We start from the raw sequence: 20,931 nt of genomic DNA on the forward strand, positions 1-20,931 counted from the left end.
GCTGGACCGTCCCCGGGCTGTAAACAAAAACATAGGTTACCGTGGTGATGCCCGGCAACTGGTAGCCAAATCCGGTGGTCACCGACATGGTCCCAGGAGAAGGCGTGCAGCGTGTGTGCGTGCGCGGCTCTCCTCCTCGATATCCCCGAACCGGCCAGGGCCGTCAGGTGCGAGCGGCTCACTTCCTCTCTTCCTATCCCTCTCTCCTCCTCTGCTCCTCTCTTCCACCTCTCCTCCCTCTGAGCGCTCCCCGCCCTCCCCCTCGCTCCCGTTAACGGCTGGCTGTCGCGAACAGCGCCGAGCGCTCGGGCTGCACTCGCCGCGAGTGGGGCATGTTCACTCCCCGTGGCTCTCGCGCACACGCTGTGACGCGGCTGCGCTGTTTCCCCGTGGCTGAGCCGGCGCGCTCCCGCCCTCCACATTCTCTCCATACGTGGACGGTCGCCGACGACAACGCACGGGCGCCAGGGGTCCGGATTGATTAGTGTGTGGGGGGGTTGAGCACGACTCACCTCACCCCCCTAAAACAGCACAAACACACACACACACACATTCTCATAGTGCTGTAATCAACAGCCCCTCCTACCCCCCCTTTCGCTCCCACTCTCTCTCTCTGCCCTCCAAATTCTCCCTCCCCTCCCGTCTCTCTCTCTCTCTCTCTCTCTCTCTCTCTCTCTCTCTGTCAGTAAGACAGCTTCTGAATGTTAATGCAGCTGCAGGCAGAGTGACTGTAGCCCCGTCTCTCTCATTCATCTCCACTCATTCACCCATTCACTGCACACACACACACACACGCGCGCGCGCCAGAGGAAACGGCAGTATTACACATGATTCCGTTTTCAACTAATTGAGGAATGAATCAAGAATCCACATGCATAAAGCAACACACAAACACACACACACACTATAGGCATTACATTCTCCATAGACTCCATAGACCCCTACACACACTTATGCCACAATTTTACTGTCAAAAGACCCTATAAAGAACGTTATTTAAGCATTTCGAATGACCATATTAAAGTGACACCTACAGTAGGTCATACCCATGTCATTTTACAATTTTTTGTTCTTCTAAACCACATAAACAAGTACACACATATACACACACACACACACATGCAGACACACATACATCAACTTCCTCTCTACTGGCATTAGGCTCAGATGTTATGGGGTGAATTAAGTAAGAATGAATCACACTTGCGGATTGCGTTGTTTGTTTGTACTGTTTTAGCACCTGATTCACTCAAGGTGTTATGCAAATGAGGTAACTGGTACAAACATGCCAACTATACAATGTATAGGTGTGCAGCATAAACTGACTGTCTTTACCTCTAATATTAATCAAAAAGTGCATTAGATTACAAAAATATCAAACAGATTTTTTTTTACTTCATTTTCTGTCATTTGACATTCATATATTTAAATGTATTTAGACACACACAGATAAGTCTTACATATACATATATTGTGATTGGCAAAACAGTAATATATTTATGCAACAGTTCTCGAATCTGATTGGCTGATAGCCGTGCAATATCCTGTATAATCAGCACTCGTACAGCCTCTTGACCCTTGTGTTTTACTCTGCCCACATTGAGTGACAGCAAATCAATAGACTCACTAGAGTTTGACAAATATTTGACAAATACTGCAGCTGTTGGACAACATATTGTACTTTTAAGGCTTTTTTAAGTGAGAATGTAGTTGTTAAAATTGAAACTGCGCAGTGTATTTATAAGGTTTGTGTCTATTTTAAATATTTATTATTTCGGAGATTCAGCACATTGGTGGCCATCAGACTGTCATACTGAGCCAGATGGCAACAGAGACCACATAGTAAGCCCTTAGAAGAGAAAAACTCTGCGTTTTCTTTTCGTATTTCAAACTACAGTTGATCAAATCATTATAAAACATGTAAGTGACATTTTAAATCGATGTGTCTCTTTTTATGTTGTAGTGGTGTATTTATACCATAGTAATCTGCTAGTGTTTGTTTTGCTTTCGCTTTTTCGACGTTATTTATTGTGACCGATTGCAACAGAGAAATAATGGGAAATCTCTGTAGACAGATGGCATTTCATGCTGTTCAGCTTTATAACTTTATAATCAAGTGAGCAAAATCACTTGTTTTGTTATCACTTTAGACATTACGCTAGAGAATCATTCAAATACTAGCTTTAAAGTGACCTTTGTGAATTAGCAACGGTTTCTGCTGTTCTGACATCAGCTGCAGATGTCAACGAATGGCGGAAGAAAGTAGTTCCTCATACAAAAGGGTTTTTGAGACTCTCCGTGTTTGATTCTCTTTTTATAAACACGATTATGCTGTCAAACTGTTGTTTAAACGCAATATCACACCCATAGCAGTGCGATGTGGCTGTATATTGTCACCTGTGGGCCACTAAGGCACTCGGCCTACTCGTGTGATACTGCTCATATATCTGTTAGTTTTATATATGTGTGAACGTGTCTATGTACTGTTATTATGTATATTATATACTGCTGATTACTTGCATATTCATATTGTGGCTACACAGATAAAACATGCTGGTTCATGACCCTAATTATGCATTTTCACAAAAACACCTGTTATAATCGCTGATGCTGCAAAATGAGGCTTATCTGGAGATATGATGAGAATTTGTGACCACACATCACACAAACAAGCAATAACAAAATTGCCCACTACATTCATAAGCTCATGAAAGAAACGTGTATGATTTCTTATAATGCTCAATGCTGAAAAAATATCTGAATGAAACCTATAGCAACGTGCAGATCTAAATGCTGATACTTTCGAGACTTTCGAAACCGATAACGGAATCAATGCGGATATTTTCCATTTGTTTCTAAATTTGACTTTAATCATGAAATCAGTAACAGTGGAAGTTTTAGCCTTCTTGAATTGAATTTCAGTTTATTTCATGCAGTAAGCCCTCATTCATTTTCGATCCTCATACACACACAAAAAAGTACGATAATTGGGTAACACTTTACTTGAAGGGGGTGTTTCACTTTACTTGAAATCATGAGGTGACACATGTCATGAATGTGAATGAAAATGGTTATGACAACTGTTATTAAGTGTCATTTGTTCAGTCATGTCATTTTAAATGCAAAGATGGCATTGTTTGTTACGACAACTTGACATAAACAAAGACATCACAACCTGTTTTTGTCTTGTCATGACTACTTGACATTACCAAGACAACTTCTCATTAATCTGTCATAAACATGCCATAATAATATCTTTTCATCCACCACCAGTGTGCAGCATCCATTTGGATGACACGATGGCAGCCTTATTGCACCAGACCACACACCAGCTGATTGGTGGAGAGGAGACAGAGTGATGAAGCCAATTATGATATGGGGATAGTTAGGAGGCCAGGATGCCAAGGTTAAACCCCTACTCTTTTTCGAAGAACATCCTGGGACTTTAAACAACCACAGAGAGTCGGGACATCGGTTTAACGTCTCATTCGAAAGACACCATTCACTGAGCAGTATAGAGTCCCCTTCACTATACTGGGGCGTTAGGACCCAAACAGACTGCAGATTGAGCGCCCCCTGGTGGCCTCACGAAACAGCACTTCCAGCAACAACCTAGCTTTCCCATGTGGCCTTCCATCCAGGCTTAGCTTCAGCAGACCATGTGAGAGTTGCAGAGAGCTAGCTGCAGGCTGAATTTGTGTCATGAATATTTTTCTGATCCCGTTTTCAGTGGAACAAACTGTATTTGTCATTAAAATGTCTCCTTAAAATTGTCATTACGCTGTCAAATCCTTTTTAGAATGCCAATAATTCATTCATTCATTTTCTTTTTGGCTTAGTCTCTTTATTAATCTGGGGTCGCCACAGCGGAATGAACCGCCAACTTATCCAGCATTTGTTTTACACAACGGATGCCCTTCCAGCCACAACCCATCACACACAACACTCCTTCACACTCATACACTACGGAAAATTTTAGCCTACCCAATTCACCTATACCACATGTCTTTGGACTGTGCGGGGGAAACCGGAGCACCTGGAGGAAACCCACACGAACGCAGAGAGAACATGCAAACTCCACACAGAAACACCAACTGACCCAGCCGAGGCTCAAACAAGCGACCTTCTTGATGTGAGGCGACAGCACTACCTACCAACGCCACTGCGTTGCCCGAAGGGCAATAATATTTAATGTAATTTTAAAATTCGGCTCGTACCGTTGTAGTTGAGTTAAAACAATAAATTATTGATGCTATGAAATTCATGACATATTTATAATGTCTTCATGACAATTATGTTTATGACAGATTTATGACAAGTTTTTGTTTTTGTCTTGGTAATGTCAAGTTGTCATGGCAAACAATGTCACCTTTGCATAACCAATGTCAGAACTGAGCGAATGACACTTCATGACTTGTTATAAGCATGCATAAAATCTCATTCACATAATCTTACAATCATGACAGTCTCACGCCTCTTCAAGTAAAGTGTAACCAAAAAGAGCTTAATTTTGTACATATACAGTAGCTAAACTGAGTGATTATCATAAATGCAGCAGATTTCTGGTGCTTAATCTGAAACAGTGCAACTATTTAATAACCTGACCTCTAAAAACTAGCCTTCCAGCATAAGCAAGCAGACTCCTAAACGTTTGCTTTTACTGACAAAATCAGTCAGTCCGAACACACAAGCACATCCACACACTTTACGGCTATCTCTCCCTTTCTCCATCTATCCTTTGCTCTGAACATCGAGCTCAGTGACGGCTTTCCAATTACTGCAGCGGTACAGGGCTAGAGCGACTGCAGCATGTAAATGCAGAGTAACAAGAAAGAGAGAAGAATTTAAGGGGCGGAGAGACGATACCAACCCAGAGAAAAAAAACAAAAAAAGAGCAAGAAGGATGGGAAAGAGTGAAGAAATGACGGACTGAAGAAATGACGGACAGAGGCTGTAAGAATGGATGAGAGATGGAGAGGTATGGAGTCCTGTCGTCACGCTTTCCTATTGATCAGCCACAAGCTTGTAATAAACAGCACTGAAAATCATGGGCCGACTCTGCAGCAATACCACACTTCACACGCATCAATCATTATAAAACAGACATACATGGCCTCTGACAAGTGTTCTTTTTTTAGGATATTTGTAAGATGATAGATATGAAGCAGTGCATGAGAAATGACAATGTAAATTATATTAACACCACACTATATTCTGTCTGATCTCAGGACCATCCGACTCTAATACAGTAGCATGTAAAATGAGGTTTTACCAGTCCAGTATCACAAGGTAACATAACTATTTTTGTGTATTGTCAGAAAAGGCACTAATTAGTATGAATTCATAGGCTTTGATTCGTATGAAAGGGTACGTTCACAACGCAAGGATTAGTGCTCACATTAGATTTCTCAGATCAGATTTTTTACATAGCTGTTCACATCGTTGTTATAAATGTGGACAGAATCAGATTTCCAGTGTGAACAGATCATGATCCTAAAGTGACCCGCATGCGCAAAAGTACAGTTACGGGCAATGTGTATACTGTACAAAGTAAGGACATTGTCAGATTAGGTTTAATATGATTATTGGCCTTTTCACAGACAACCGAGAACTGTAAATGGTCATTCTGCTACTACTAATGTGTATTTCGGCATTTTAAACCTAAAATAAGTCTCTTGTGATTAAAAACACTTGACTGGTTGTGATTTATGATAAGCACAGTGTGTGTCTTTCTGACCACCGGTGTGGTGAACTCATCAAGTGTTAATGAGCAGCCGCAGACTGAACTGAGAACACTGAGTTGGTTCATTATCATTTTCATATAGAGGAATTACCAACCTACATCACACATGACGTCACACGGGTCCCCGGTTGGAAAAAAAAGACCGGTTGTGCGGTAGGATGCCAAATTTGAAAACTTAACTTTTACCACGTACACCACACTGCTTTTAATGCCAACTGCAGATGCCTTTGACTAAAAGGGAGCTGAATGGAGTGAGGACCTAATTAAAAATGCTCGACTCTGCAGTTCTCATTTCATATCAGGTAAGTTCACGCTATGCTGAATCATGCACATTACTCGTTTTTGATTGCAGCAATGATTTCAGCAAAAACAGGTAAATAGGGTGAGTTAAACTGCGGACACTGAATGCTTTGAATGAAATGTAAACATGTACGTTCACATACCCTGTCATACAGGTGCAGTTCGTTGTCAGAATTGTTGATGATGATTACCCAGGCCTTGGATAGCTCAGTCTTCTTTTCTTGTTTTTGGCTAGGTAGAACCTCGGTTTTTAGCACTACAAAGTTTTGAATCTGGTAATCATGGAACATTATTTCTTGCACATGACCACACAGAACAACATTGTAGGCATCCAAAGACTTCTAGGCCTTTAACTTCCCTCTTTAGTAAAATCACTTGGAGTTTCAATGAGATAGATGTATATTTCGGGCTGGATGCTTGGCCATTTCGTCTTATCCAATATCCACTGGGAGGGTGCCATCGCAAATGTACCTGTCAGACGAACGCCGCTCACTTTAAAGTTAATTTTGCAGAATAACTGTGCTTATCACTGGGTGACAAACTGTTATAATAAGCTAAAAGCATTATGTAGATAATATATATATAATATGTAATCAATATCAACTTATTTCTAAGACAACAACAAACTCTGTATCGCATCGGATGTCATTCCCTCGCTGTAAATCCTAGAGCTCCCGTTTTTTTTCGGCAACCTCGCTGCACGCGCATCCTGAATGTTTACAAACTGGTAATTTGTCTATAATTTTAATATCATTGTCTTTCCTATTTGGCTCTGTTAATGTATTATTATTTAAGGGAAATATAGATATTTTGTGTAGGCCTATGTGTTTTATTTCTCTTTTTTGTATGCAATATTTATGTACATACTTTTAATGTTAAATCTAACTGAACAATATATTTTTTAAAAGGTTAATGTTTGGTTAATAAGCGCCAGTTCAAAGTTTTTTTTTTCCAAAATGAACAGCCAACTTTTTGTGCTAAAGTATTTGCCCTGTGTGCTACACTATAAAAAATGCAGGGTTCCACATAATTCATTCATGTTGACCCAACACAAATCGATTAAGTTAACTTAACACTTTTAACAAATTTATGTTGAATGAACATAAAAAATTAAGTTATCCCAATGAAATCTCAAGAACTGTGTTGTTTCAGCTTATTTTAATTACGTTGTTTGAATAAGTAAAAAAATACTTTGAGTGTATTCTATGCTACTGAGGAGCAGATGATGTTTGCAGCCCAAAATGATGAACCAAGTCGATTAATGATTATGTAAAAGTCACATAAATGCCTATATAACAGTTCACACTGCAAAACATCAGATCTGCGTCTGATTTAATACTACATATGAAAGTGGCGCAAATCTGAATTGAAAAGACCAGATTCCATGTGGTTTGGGCTGTTCACACTGTCAAGACAAAAACAGATCTGAGGCAAAAAGGCAGTGTGAAGGCAGTGTGAATATAGCCAAAATGTACAATTTTGAAAAGGAGGTGTGGCCCCAAACTCCACCCCTAACCCCTTTGCTGTAAAAAAAAAAATAATAATTCGCTGGGTTCCACACAATTTATTTGTTTTGGGACAACATGAATTAATTAAGTTACTTATTAGTTATTACCATTATAAGTCAACGGAACATGAAACAATTAAGTTGTCACCAAACAAATAATCAACAATTGTGGTGTTTCAGCTCATTTTAAAAAAGTAGTTTGAACAAACACTAAACTTAATTTTTTGAGAAATGTTTATGAGAATTTACATAAATTTTATGAGAAAATCATTTTAAAATATGCAAACGAGATCATAAAAATAAATATAAATTAACCATTAAATCAAAAAGTTACCAGTTGAGATTCTACACAAATACATGGTCTTCACTGCTAGTTATGGCATAAAATAATCAGGTCACAAATGAACATCAGAATATATATTGCCCCATAATAGCTGAATCATTGTTGCAATGTTTGTCATATTTTGCTTGTCATTATTCATGTAATATTATTATAAATATTTCATAAAAACTAATTACAGCCATGGTTTAAATGTTTATCTTCAATGACAAACTGAAGTAGAAAGGTTTATTTTTAAGGAAAGTTCTTGAATATTTAAATTCACTTCAGAACTATAAGCTCATTATTACCTAATTAATTTTTAGTTTGGCCACACTTTATTTTAAGGAACTGCTCAATTCTTGCTGTTAATAAACCATTACTATGACTTTTAGCTCAATGAACTCAATACTCAAACTCAAAATAATTAGTATAAAGGGTATTAAGTTAGGATTAGGGATGTAGACTTTAAAAATTCATTTGAAAGCCGAAGGAAAATGAATAAATGAATGTTTCTTGTTGACTGTTCTTGAATGGCCCTGACTTAAACCCAATTGAGCATTTCTGGAGAGCCCTAAAAATGGCTGTTCACCAACATTTACCATCTAACCTGACAGAACTGGAGAGGATCTGATCCCCAATTCAGGTCTGAAAAACTTGTTGAATCTTTCCCAAAAAGACTGTATTAGATCAAAAGGGTGCTTCTACTAAATACTGAGCAAAGAGTTTGAATACTTAGAACCATGTGATATTTCAGTTTTTTAATAAATCTCCAAAAAAGTCAACAATTCTGTGTTCTTTCTGTTAATATGGGGTGCTGTGAGTACATTAATGAAGAAGAAAAAAAGAACTTAAATGATTTTAGCAAATGGCTGCAATATAACAAAGAGTGAACAATTTAAGGGGGTCGGAATACTTTCCGTACACACTGTATATTTTCAACCATGCCTAAAATATTATCTTCAGTTGTATCTGAAATAATCAAGACAATAAAAAAGTGACTTTCGTTTAAAAGTATGAAACTTTCAATATCTAAAATACATGGTCTATATTTTCAAACACTTTTATATACGAACAACGACTCTTTTAAACAAGAACAAATGTGTTTCTAAGCCCTAACATGTGTTTCCCGAAGACTGACCTCATTCAAATGTATTGACACACACCCTGACCTGCACCTTTAGGCATTAACTCACACATACAGACATGTGCAACCTCCCGAACCCAACACACACAACAACAACCGTGCCCTAATCAACCACAGGAAGCCCCTCAGGCATACAGTGTCCATACTGAAGGCTGTGACAAAGTGATATATTGGCTCTATACGTCTCCTGAGCCTCCTCTCGACTGCCTCCTTGGGCACCAACTATACTTCGGTAACCCTGGCAACTGCCATCATGGAGAGATAAATTGAACGCAAGTGTCTTGATTCACCGGGTGCCAGTGTCAACAATGAATCAGAGGCTTCTTTTCCCGCCGTCTCTCTCTCTCTCTTTAGGTAATAGCAGCTTGATAGAAAGGACTGATGGCTTGATCCAAAGTCACTGAGTAAGTCCCCATGCTGTCATCACGCTGCGAACAACTCCAACTAATGCACAAACTCATGTCGTATGTGTGATATCAAGGTCTAAAGACAGAGGTAACTGAGGTTTAGCCTCAGGGAGTAACAATAAAACAAACAAACGCTGTGATTTGAAGTAAAATATATGCTAATAGCAACACATATATACAGTTGAAGTCAGAATTATTAGCCCTCTTGAATTATTAGCCCCTCTTCTCAATTTCTGTTTAACAGAGAGATTTTTTTTCAGCACATTTCTAATCATAATAGTTTTAATAACTCATTTCTAATAACTGATTTATTTTATCTTTGCCATGATGACAGTAAATAATATTTGACTAGATATTTTTCAAGAAACTTCTATACAGCTTAAAGTGACATTTAAAGGGCTCCATTGTATAACTGTTTTGTTCCAGCCAAAATAAAACTAATAAGACTCAAATCACTTATAGCGCATGTCTTTGGACTGTGGGGGAAACCGGAGCCCCTGGAGGAAACCCATGCCAACACAAGGGGAACATGCAAACTCCACACAGAAACACCAACTGACCCAGCCGGGACTTGAACTAGCGACCTTGCTGGCAACAGTGCTAACCACTGAGCCACCATGCCGCCATAACAATATAATATTTGTATATTATAGTATTACTAATAATAAGTAATATTCATTTAAATAGCTTTTTTAAATTAAGATTTATCCATCATCTTATAGCAGAATAAATGGGTTTGTCATCGATTTATGCTTTTTCAGGATACAATGATATTTGGCAATGATATTTGAATATTTGTAATTGTCACGATCATCAGCGATCATAACTCCCAGATCGCTGAATCTCACACACAAACACACATGGACTACAAATCCGCCATTCATGGACTACATATTCATACATGCACTCCGTTCACACACACACACACATGCTTCCTCATTTCCACTGATTAGACTCCCACAGCTGTTGCAGCTTCTAGACTGATTACAGACACCACTTAAACAACACACACACTCACTTCCATTGCCGAGTCTTGTTATCTGTAAAGTGACATTACAACGCGTTTCCCCTAGTCTTGTTTCTCCGTGTTTTGATCTTTGCCTTGTTTACTTTTCTCCTTGTCTGCCGCCTGCCTTCTGACCTCTCGCCTGATACCTTTGACCACGATTCTGGACTGCCTTTATACATCTGTTTGCACCTGTGTTGACCATTGCTTCCCTGACTTTGAATAAACCTGCACTTGGATCCGAACTTCAGTTGTCTGTGTCACTCCCCGTGTTACAGTAATATGAGTGTTAAAAAAAAATTATATTAAAGAGCCCATATTATGGGTTTTTGAAAATGCCCTTCCATGTAGTGTGTAACACAGCTCTAAGTGAAGTGAAATATCCAGCTAAGGCTTAAATCTGTAAGTGTACAGTGTTTAAAACTATTGATTCATCTATAAAAGAGTCGACTCATAGTGCTTCAAACGAGTCGTGTTGATAACGAGTCATTAGGTGTTTCGCGATGACGCAGCCACGAAACACAAGCCTCGCCAGTAGTTACGCGCGCAAACCAGGGAGATTTGAAACCTGCGGCCCCGCCCACTAACACAGAAAAAACACTAGACACACACACACAGATGCCGCCGGTCCAATGAAGTCACGCTGTGCTCAGATGGATAATATTGACAGTCTCTACCCAAAGATGAAACTGTGAAGAGTCAGTGGTTGAGGTTTATTCACTAGTGTAAGTAAGTGCGATTAAAATTGTTGCCTCGTTTACTCTAGCTTGCAAATTATGTATTTATTGTGTTTTGTTACTTGTTAACCTGGTACAGTACACGCGGTTACTCTTTATATTCTCTTATCACATGTAAGCCACGTTAAAAACGCGACGCGTGCCGCTTTGTTTACGGATTTAACGTTAAAGGCTTTTGTGAGCTCGCGTTCCACTGCCGTTTGTCGTTGCTATGGCGATCGTAAGCTAGGAGACAGGAGACTCGCGTCGCTTTCCCTAGTTCTGAGGAGCGTTGTGTGTGTGTGTGTGTGTGTGTGTGTGTGTGTGTGTGTGTGAGAGAGAGAGAGAGAGAGAGAGAGAGAGAGAGAGAGAGAGAGAGAGAGAGAGAGAGAGACTCGCGTCGCTTTCCCTAGTTTTTCTGAGGAGCGTTGTGTGTGTGTGTGTGTGTGTGTGTGAGAGAGAGAGAGAGAGAGAGAGAGAGAGAGAGAGAGAGAGAGAGAGAGAGAGAGAGAGAGACTCGCGTCGCTTTCCCTAGTTCTTCTGAGGAGCGTTGTGTGTGTGTGTGTGAGAGAGAGGGAGAGGCTAGGAGACTCGCGTCGCTTTCCCTAGTTCTTCTGAGGAGCGTTGTGTGTGTGTGTGTGTGAGAGAGAGAGAGAGAGAGAGAGAGAGAGAGAGAGAGAGAGAGAGAGAGAGAGAGAGAGAGAGAGAGAGACTCGCGTCGCTTTCCCTAGTTTTTCTGAGGAGCGTTGTGTGTGTGTGTGTGTGTGTGTGTGAGAGAGAGAGAGAGAGAGAGAGAGAGAGAGAGAGAGAGAGAGAGAGAGAGAGAGAGAGAGAGAGAGAGAGAGAGAGAGAGAGAGAGAGAGAGAGAGAGAGAGAGACTCGCGTCGCTTCCCCCAGTTCTTCTGAGGAGGGTTGTGTGTGTGTGTGAAAAAAGCCTTACACTATGAAGCGCGTGTGCACTGTGACTACTTTTATATAGTTGATTACCAGCTGGGCATTTCACTCTGTCTCGTGCTGAAGCCTGTCACTGTCGACCAATCGCAGCAGGCTGTCATCGGTCCAATCAGCGCAGATTAGCTTCGCGCTGAGGAGGGGGTTGGGAACAAATGAATCGCTGAACGATTCATATGGGAGTCGCTGGGATAATTAGGTAAAAATAAATGCAGATTATAAGACCATAAAAGTGTTTTATGACCTTGCATGCATATTAGACTGTTGTTGGAGACCCTTACAACCTAAATATGACCCTATTTCATGTATAATATGGGCTCTTTAAGAAACTCGCCTTTAAAGTTATTTAAATGAAGTCCTCAGGGATGCAATTTATTAATCAATTGAGTTTTGATATCTTTACAGTAGGTAATTTACAAAAAACCTTCAATGAACAAGATCTATACACTGAAAAAAATGATTCAAAGATGATTCCTTGGATTTACTATTTTTTTTTAAGTTACGTGATTGTAAACAATTTATTTGGGCTGAATTTAAACACACAAATTAAGTTGAACATTACTAAATTTAATTTGTTTGTTTAAATTCAACACATAAATTGTTAGAAAAAATCAGAAGAATACAGAAAAAATCTGTATTCATTACCCTTAATACTATTGCTATAGCTACTTTAGATATTTTTGGCTATTATAAGGTTTTGAGGTCCAGGGTCACATATCTACAAACACAGAACATACATACTGTAAACACATACATGCACAACTTCTAATAATTATATTTAAATTACATGTTTTTAGAATGACCTCTGGAGAGTTTACTAACTATTTTAAAAATGCATAGTGTGATAACTTATTTACCATGTATAATCATTTATCACTGTCACTTTAATATCACAAAAGCAGATCTAGAGTGACTTTTCTTCATTTATAGCTCAGCTTTGACATCAGCTGTACTGCACAGCTATCACTGCAACGCTTTTCTTTAAAAATGTCAGCTACATAAAGCATCCATCTGTGCTCGACAATGGGAATGAAGCTGAAAGACATTATCTGTAAAAGAATGACCCTTCGAACTGCCCCTTGCCCTAAAAAATATAAAAAAATAAAATATGTTGAAACCAACCAGTCCAGCCTCAATGGAAAGAGTCTTTTGCTCTGTAATAACAGAATAAGGCACGGGAATCTGTCATTATCTTGCAAACGGTTATTTGCATAAGTGCACAATGGTAAAATGGTCTCTGTGGACGGACTAAGATGAAAGAACGAAATGAGTTATGTCTCATTCTCTCTCATCATCTCTTCGGTTCGTCTGCCAGAGTCTCTCTCAGTACGTCTTGCCCCTTTTAGGGGTTAATTGAGTGTAATGGAGTCAGTGTGAAGCCTCTTCTCTGACAGAGCATAAATATGTGTGTATGTGTGTTTGTGTTTACTGGGTCACCTTTTCCTCCAGGCAATTTTGGAGACTCAGCTATCAACAGAAAATTACATGTCTCTCCTTTTTCTAATCCATTATTAGATGCATTTATTTTGCAATGAGATTCAAAACATTTTAACGCCTTTAAAAGCTTCAGTTTCTGATTATTTTTATTTTATTTATTATTTAAAGTTCTTTAGTTTCATAGAATTCACACTGGCTGTCATTTTATATCACTTCCTTTGTAAAAATAACACTATAGCCTCCAATACGCAATGTAATTCAACACTGTAAGAAATTATAAGACAAACAGTCACGAAAACAAATGTTACGTTACTTTAAATTAATTTAATAAGTTACTACACTGAAAAAAAAGTGATTCAAAGATGGTTCCTTGGATTTACAAAGTTTTTAAGTTATGTGGTTGTAAACAATTTATTTGAGTTGAATGTAAACAAATTAAGTTGAACATTACTAAATTTAATTTGTTTGTTTAAATTCAACACGTATAAATTGTTTGCAACAGTTTTACAGAAATCATTTTTTTTCTGTATATCAACTGTAAAAAAAAAGTTGACAAATCAAAATTGTAAGGCAAAAGTTGACCCAACTTTCAACCCAACTTCTGCACTTGACTCAATTTAGTAAACTCAAAAATGTCCTAAAGCTGGTTGCCCTAAAAATTTATATTGAGTCAATTTTTTTTCTTAGCACAATGGCCTCACTTGCAGCAAGTTTTCTGTGTGGAGTTTGCATGTTTTCTCCGTGTTTGTGTGGGTTTCCTCCGGGTGCTCCGGTTTCCCCCACAGTTCAAAGGCATGCGCAATAGTTGAATTGAATAAGCTAAATTGGTCATAGTGTATGCGTGTGAATGCAAGAGTGTGTGGGTGTTTCCCAGTGTTGGATTGCGGCTGGAAGGGCATCCGCTGCATAAAGCATATGCTGGATAAGTTGATGGTTCATTCCGCTGTGGCGACCCCTGATTAATAAAGGGACTAAGCTGAAAAGAGAATGAATGAATGAATGAATGAATGAATGAATGAATGAATGAATGAACGAATGAATGTTTTTTTATATTTTTAGCCAGTTTGACCGATCTAAGTTAAATGACTAGAAAAGTTTGAAAATTTGATTTAATAAAAAAATTAAGGCAGGACACATTTTTTACAGTGAAATAGACAGGTCGGGCAAATTCATATGAAATAATATGATAAATTAATATGTATTCTTAGGTTTCTTGTCGGTTTTACAGTAATATAACAAAAGTGTTAATAGGATTGTGAGTTTATTTACAAGCACATCTGATTGTAATGGGACTAAAAATGTCAACAAAAATATTAATTTTGTATTGTTTTCTTTTTTTTGTGGAAGTCTAGTTGCCATAAAAGCAATTTATGAAGTCTTATTTTGTCAATTCATAAATACACAAAACATTTTACATATGCAAAACAGTTTTTTTAAACAAACAAATGAGTTAAAACTGTATTTCACAGGAAACATTTTATTATATAAAAACTTAATATGTAATACATTTAGCTTTAAAAAATAAATAAACTATATTTATTAAATACCTATTTATTAGTTTGTTGATTCTGTGGTAAAAGAGATGTTTTTGTGTGATTCATGTATTTAAAGGAATAGTTCACCTGAAAATCCATTATTTATTCATCATTAATTTTTGAAGAATGCTGGTTGTTGGCACCCATTAGCTTCCATGTTCCATAATTTTTCCTACTGTGGAAGTCAATGTGTCTAGCTGAATCAAAATCATTAGCCCTCCTGTGATTTTATTTTGTTTTTAATATATTTCCCAAATGATGTTTAACAGAGCAGGGAATTTTTAAATAGTAATTTCCAATAATATTTTTTTTTCTTCTGTAGAAAGTCTTATTTGTTTTATTTTGGCTAGAATAAAATTAGCTTAAATTTAAAAAAAAAACTATTTTAAGGTCAATAATTTCAGCCCCCTGTTATTCTTAGTAAGTAATATTTACTTTCTGATTGTCTACAGAAAATCCACTGTGATGCCGCAGTCACACTAGAGTTTGAGCTTGTGAAATTCTGTTGTATGGCGCTGCGAAAAGGGGCGGGATTAAACAAGATTATTAGACATTTAAAAAAGCGAGCAATTGGTCCACATTTTAAACTTGTTCAGAGAGTTCATGTTTTGATCTTTGATTGGTCTCACACAGTCATGTGATGCGATTTCGCATGCTAGAGTTCATCAAGCCTGAACTTTGCACCACAGCATACTGCAAAACTTGTCGCACGAGCTTGCGTTTCCGGTCTGACGCATTCACCTGCGTATGAATGGAAGTCTATAGGAAGAAAAGTCCAGTGACTTTATACAATGACTTGCCTAATTATTCCAACTTGCCTAATTAATCTAGTTAAGCCTTTAAATTGCACTTTTTGCTGAATACTAAAAAAAATCTTCTTTCCATTAAATAGCATTTAGGAAAAAAATATACGGGGGTGGGGGGTGGAGGGGGTGGGGGCTAATATTTCAGTAGGGCCTCAACTGTATCCTCTTATGTGTTTATCAGAGGAAAGAAAATCATAAAGGTTTAAAAATACATGAGGAGAATAAATGAGGTGATTTTCATTGTTGGCTGAACTATCTCTTTAATGCCACTTCTTTGCTTCAACGGATCCTGTAAACTCAAACTGACTGTCAAATCCAAGCTTAAACTATGAATGACCATACGTGTGTCTAATGAAAAGGCCAGATGCAAGAAATGTGCCAATAGGAGCACAGAGAATGCTATTGACCTCGATGCTACCCTTCAAATCTCCCAGCAGCCAATCGGACATCAGCAGGCCCCCGTCCTCCAATCAGGGAGTGTCGGGTCTGGATGTCCTGAGGGTGGAATCCATCACTGCAAACTCCAGCCTGAGAGAGTGCTCTTTCAGAGTGACACCTCATTTACCTGCCTTGCACAAACAAAATGGATTCCCTTTTGCCATCAATAAATCACTCAATTCTCCTTTCCCCCACTCTCTCTTTTTTTACCTTCTCTAAACGGAGCTCATAAATCGGGAAAGTAATGAAACAGCAGAAATGAGGTAGGGTCTAACTTTTAGCCTCTTAGCTGGTGGTAAAACCGACACGTTAATGATGAGTGATGAGCTTCCGGCAGCTTTCAGTCATTCCCACACATTTATAATCATATTTTTGCAGGAAAGTTCGTTTTCGCTCTGCATTATTCATTGGAAACACACTGCAACAGATATTCAGTGTTTTAATGAGCTCTCTTTTTCACTCGTAAGTGCCGAAAACAACATGTTTGGTGGTAATTTCACAATTTAAGCTACTTTCGTGTTGAACAAAAAAATATATAAATTGTGGATGGCTTGTAATAAATGACATCCCACAGAACATCTTCCAGACTGTTCATTATATCTGCGCACTCTGTCTGTGACAGACTTCCACATGGTGCTGTATCATATATTATATTATATAACCGGTCAAAGATTTAGGATTGACAATGGCGTTTAAAAGTGGAAATGAAACCCATAGATTAGCATTGCCTTTGTGTGTACATGAAAACTGGAGTCGTCGTGAATATTTGATATCACATGGCTGTGACAAATAAACACATTTTGTGCCTGCTATTTTTGAGCATTTGTGGATTATTAAAGTCCCCATGAACCGGAAGCTGCGACTATTATTTTTTTCGTATTGTTACGCTGTTCCTAGACAAATGGAATGTTAAATGACACAACAGTGGGTGTGGCTTGTTTTTTCAACTGCGTGCTGAATGGATGTAGTAAAGTAGGCATTTCATTCTGAAAGGTCTGGAAAAGGGTTTTAGTAGAGTTATTACAACCTAACAGACACCTACTCTTCACTATTTCTGTTTGTTAACAAAACTGACAGCTGGAGCAGCGTGGTTAGTGTGTTAGCCATGCCAATTCCTAAGATAAAATGTAAATATATATAGAGCAAGATAAATGGTGCTGTAATGGTAAATACAGTATTTTTGCTGTAACTGATTTACAGTAAGTTACTGGCGAACTGCTTCCAGTGAGTCACTGTAAATCAATTACAGGAAAAATACTGTATTTGCATTTACAGCACCATTTAAATTGTTGTATATGTATTTAATTGACATTTTTTATTTTTATTACACTTAATTACTAATAATTACTGTAAATAATTGCACCTATTGTGTGTATGGAAAAAGTCAGAGTCTCATCTCCCATTCCCTTTAAGAGTCCGTTGTGTTGCACCATAGTGCATTTGCTATTTACATGGTGGACTTTGTAAATGGAAAAACTGAACGCTTCACTAGTGAGAAAACAGATAAACAGACCAACTGCAGCGGAAGTATAAAGAACCAGCCTCCTCCATTCGGCCTCTTTACTTTCTCTTTCTCTCTTTCATAGATAAGGAAATGTTGATGTATGCACTCCACTGAAGACATCCGTTAGCCTACATATTTAAGTTTGTTTGTTAAGTGCAAAGATTCGTTTCAAAACTATTTCTAAATTTAGTTCTAATTTCGAGCAAACTAATAAATGAATAATAATAACGAAGTGTGGTCAAGAAACTGAGTTTTATCCAAACACATGTCCTATTCCCATGCCCTATGGTAGACAAATCTAAGCTTGGTTTAATACAACAAATATAAATATGCATTTAATAAATAATAATAATAATACTGATAATAATAATATTATACAAAAGCAAGTTGTCATGAATAAACTGAAACTGACCTGCTTTCAGCTGGTGTATTGCACAGTCTATTTTAGCTTCTCAAAATAGCAACGCGCCAACAATGTGCTTTAACACACCTCTTTTCTAAACCAGCACACCCATGAATCGACAAAGTGGCACAAATGGATTTGCTATTTAAACAAAGTGGCTTAAAATGGCATAGTTAGGGTTGCGCTGATCTGAAAATAGCAACACATCCCGCCAAACACCTCTTGCGCCTATTGCTTATTGTATGATAGGGCCAAAAGATTTCTTACTGACATGCACAAATGAATTGTTCACCACAAAACTGGCAATGTGAGCTAACAAAATCATATGGTTAGTTTTGATTTCTTGGGGACTGGTGATTTTAAAAACTACCATGGATAAAGGCAGTGTTCGAATTCTGCCACCTTGGCAATGTTGCATGTACAATAAAATTGTCTTGTTATTGTAAAAACTGCATGCTAACTGGTGCTATAACACATTTTTCAAATGAGAATGGAAAACTTGTCTTGTGTATGTTTTAGCTGTTCAGTTACATGACAAACCATTGAATATATAAATATTTCCAATTAAGTTCATTCATTCATTCATTCATTCATTCATTCATTTTTAACTGACATTTTTTATTTTTATTACACTTAATTACTAATAATTACTGTAAATAATTGCACCTATTGTATGCAGTATGTTACTGTATTTTAAAGTTGCATTGTGAATATTACTGTATATCTTACAGTAAAGATTTACAGACAATTCTGTAAATATATAAAGAGCTAGATAAATAGTGCTGTAAAATATTTTTTTATTTAATTACACTTAATTATTTAATTACTGTAAATGTAAATACAGTATTTGTCCTGTAATTGATTTACTGTAAGTTACTGCCAGTGAGTTACTGTAGATTTTTCAGGAAACAGTGTATTTCCTGTACAGATGGTACAGATGAAAGCTTTTGGATATTTTGAGTGATGCTTATGCTGTCTAATGCTTTATTGATTCTTCCTTTTTACCTCATGGATTGATGGGAAGGGCCAAATTTAACTCTATATCATACACCATCAACCAATACTGCTTTCACTTGACCTCTGACCTTTGCCTCCTCCATGCTGTTGTCTTGAGACCCATAATCTCTAAATCCGCATCAACACTGCTTAGAACAACATGTCGTGGCCTCGAATTTGACCCTGAATAGAAGTGGGCGGCCAGAAACCGACCGCATGACTACAGCACTAATTACACACTCTCCTGGTCGCCGCAGTAACCTCAGGGAGTGACAGGTGGACACAGCCAGACAAAAGGCCAATGACCAGAGAGAAAGACTAGGGCCTTTTATAGAAAGACCGGACACCAAGGACAGACGCTTTGGCTTAATTCCTGTATGTATCATCAGATTGTGTGTATGCACAAGCACTCTGCAAAGCACACACATACATACACACTGCTGCACATGGTGGGATGGCTTGATTATTAGCAGGCCAGGATGTCAGGAAACACTGACAGATGGACAACTAGGACAAAACATAGCAAACGCCCCTCAGGACCACATAAAGAAAGAGAGTGAGCCCTAAAGTGTTGCTCAGCGGAAGAAGTATACTACACCTGCTGGTAAAATTAAGAGTCCTGAGGTTCAAATTAGCACACAAAGGTACATTTTGGTCAAGTGAAGTTATTCAGAAAGAATCAGAAAGTATATAGACGCCACTTTTTAACCCAACATAGGCTCATTCAGAAAACGTAGCCCTATATACATTTCTGGAGATTGCAAATTATTCAGCTGGAGCTACATATGGCTGCATTTTGTCTTTAAAACGAACGATACGGGATGGTATGATGCCGTTCCATTTCGCGCTTACCATCTGACTGCTTACCTCAGTGTGGACGGCTTTCCAGTTGTTACCAGTTTGTCCAGTACCTTGCCATTTACATTGGCAGACTTGAGACACAGAGAAAAGTTGTCCACGACGACTGGGTTCGAGTCCGGCAAAGAATGGTTCCAGAAAGCAGGTAAGGCAAAAAATTAAATAAACAAGTAAATATCAGGGTGAAAATGTGGTAAAATCTAAAAACGTCGCAAAAATCAGGCGGCCGCGAGGGCTTTTCTTTTTTGGATTGCTTTGTAAAAAACTGTCGGTTGGGTTTAGGGAAGGAGGAGGGTGGGTCAGTTGATTGGTCAGTCAATCAGTCAGTCGACAGTGGCCTGTGGTGGATTTGCGCGAGAACAGCATGCGGAAATGACACCCATGATGGAAATTTGAGATCTCAAAAAGTGTACACTGCAGCCTCTGGTGGATTCGCGAAAACAAAAACTGCAAAAAACATACCTCCTGGGACATATTTGGCACTCTCCAGAAATGTATATAACGGTACGTTTTCAGAATGAGCCTGGGTTGTTTTAACCTATACAAAAATGCAATATGTATCCTGTGTGTAATAAATCAAAACATTTCTGAAACATGTTTTTCGTAAATGGTTCAGTACAGATCTGCTTCAAAACCAAGTGCTTTTAGTTATTGCAGAAAGGATTCTGACATAAAACTGCTGTCTCTGAGATTTGCAAAATTGCGAAAAGAAAAGAGCATATATCCTTTTGGACAGGTAAATACCAGAATGCACTGAGAGCTATAATCCATTCATAATGGAAAGCTGAGGGAATGAACTTTAAATACGCAATACTTTTTAAAACTTATATTCATTAAAGAATCCTAAAATGTACCCAC

The 20,931-nt window shown here is 38.1% G+C and overlaps 1 protein-coding gene across 1 annotated transcript in view; it reads right to left on the minus strand.

Annotated features, from left to right (window-relative positions):
- shank3a (SH3 and multiple ankyrin repeat domains 3a) overlaps positions 1 to 20,931 on the minus strand; it is a 320,891-nt gene that overhangs the window by 148,816 nt on the left and 151,144 nt on the right. Inside the window, 3 exon segments of the mRNA XM_056478459.1 lie at positions 1 to 17; positions 152 to 193; positions 618 to 697. The exon segment at positions 1 to 17 is cut by the window's left edge and continues 168 nt beyond it. Of these exon segments, the coding sequence (XP_056334434.1) occupies positions 1 to 17; positions 152 to 193; positions 618 to 697 (139 nt within the window).

This window comes from Danio aesculapii, chromosome 18, assembly GCF_903798145.1.
Source record: "Danio aesculapii chromosome 18, fDanAes4.1, whole genome shotgun sequence".
NCBI classification, from domain to species: Eukaryota; Metazoa; Chordata; class Actinopteri; order Cypriniformes; family Danionidae; genus Danio; species Danio aesculapii.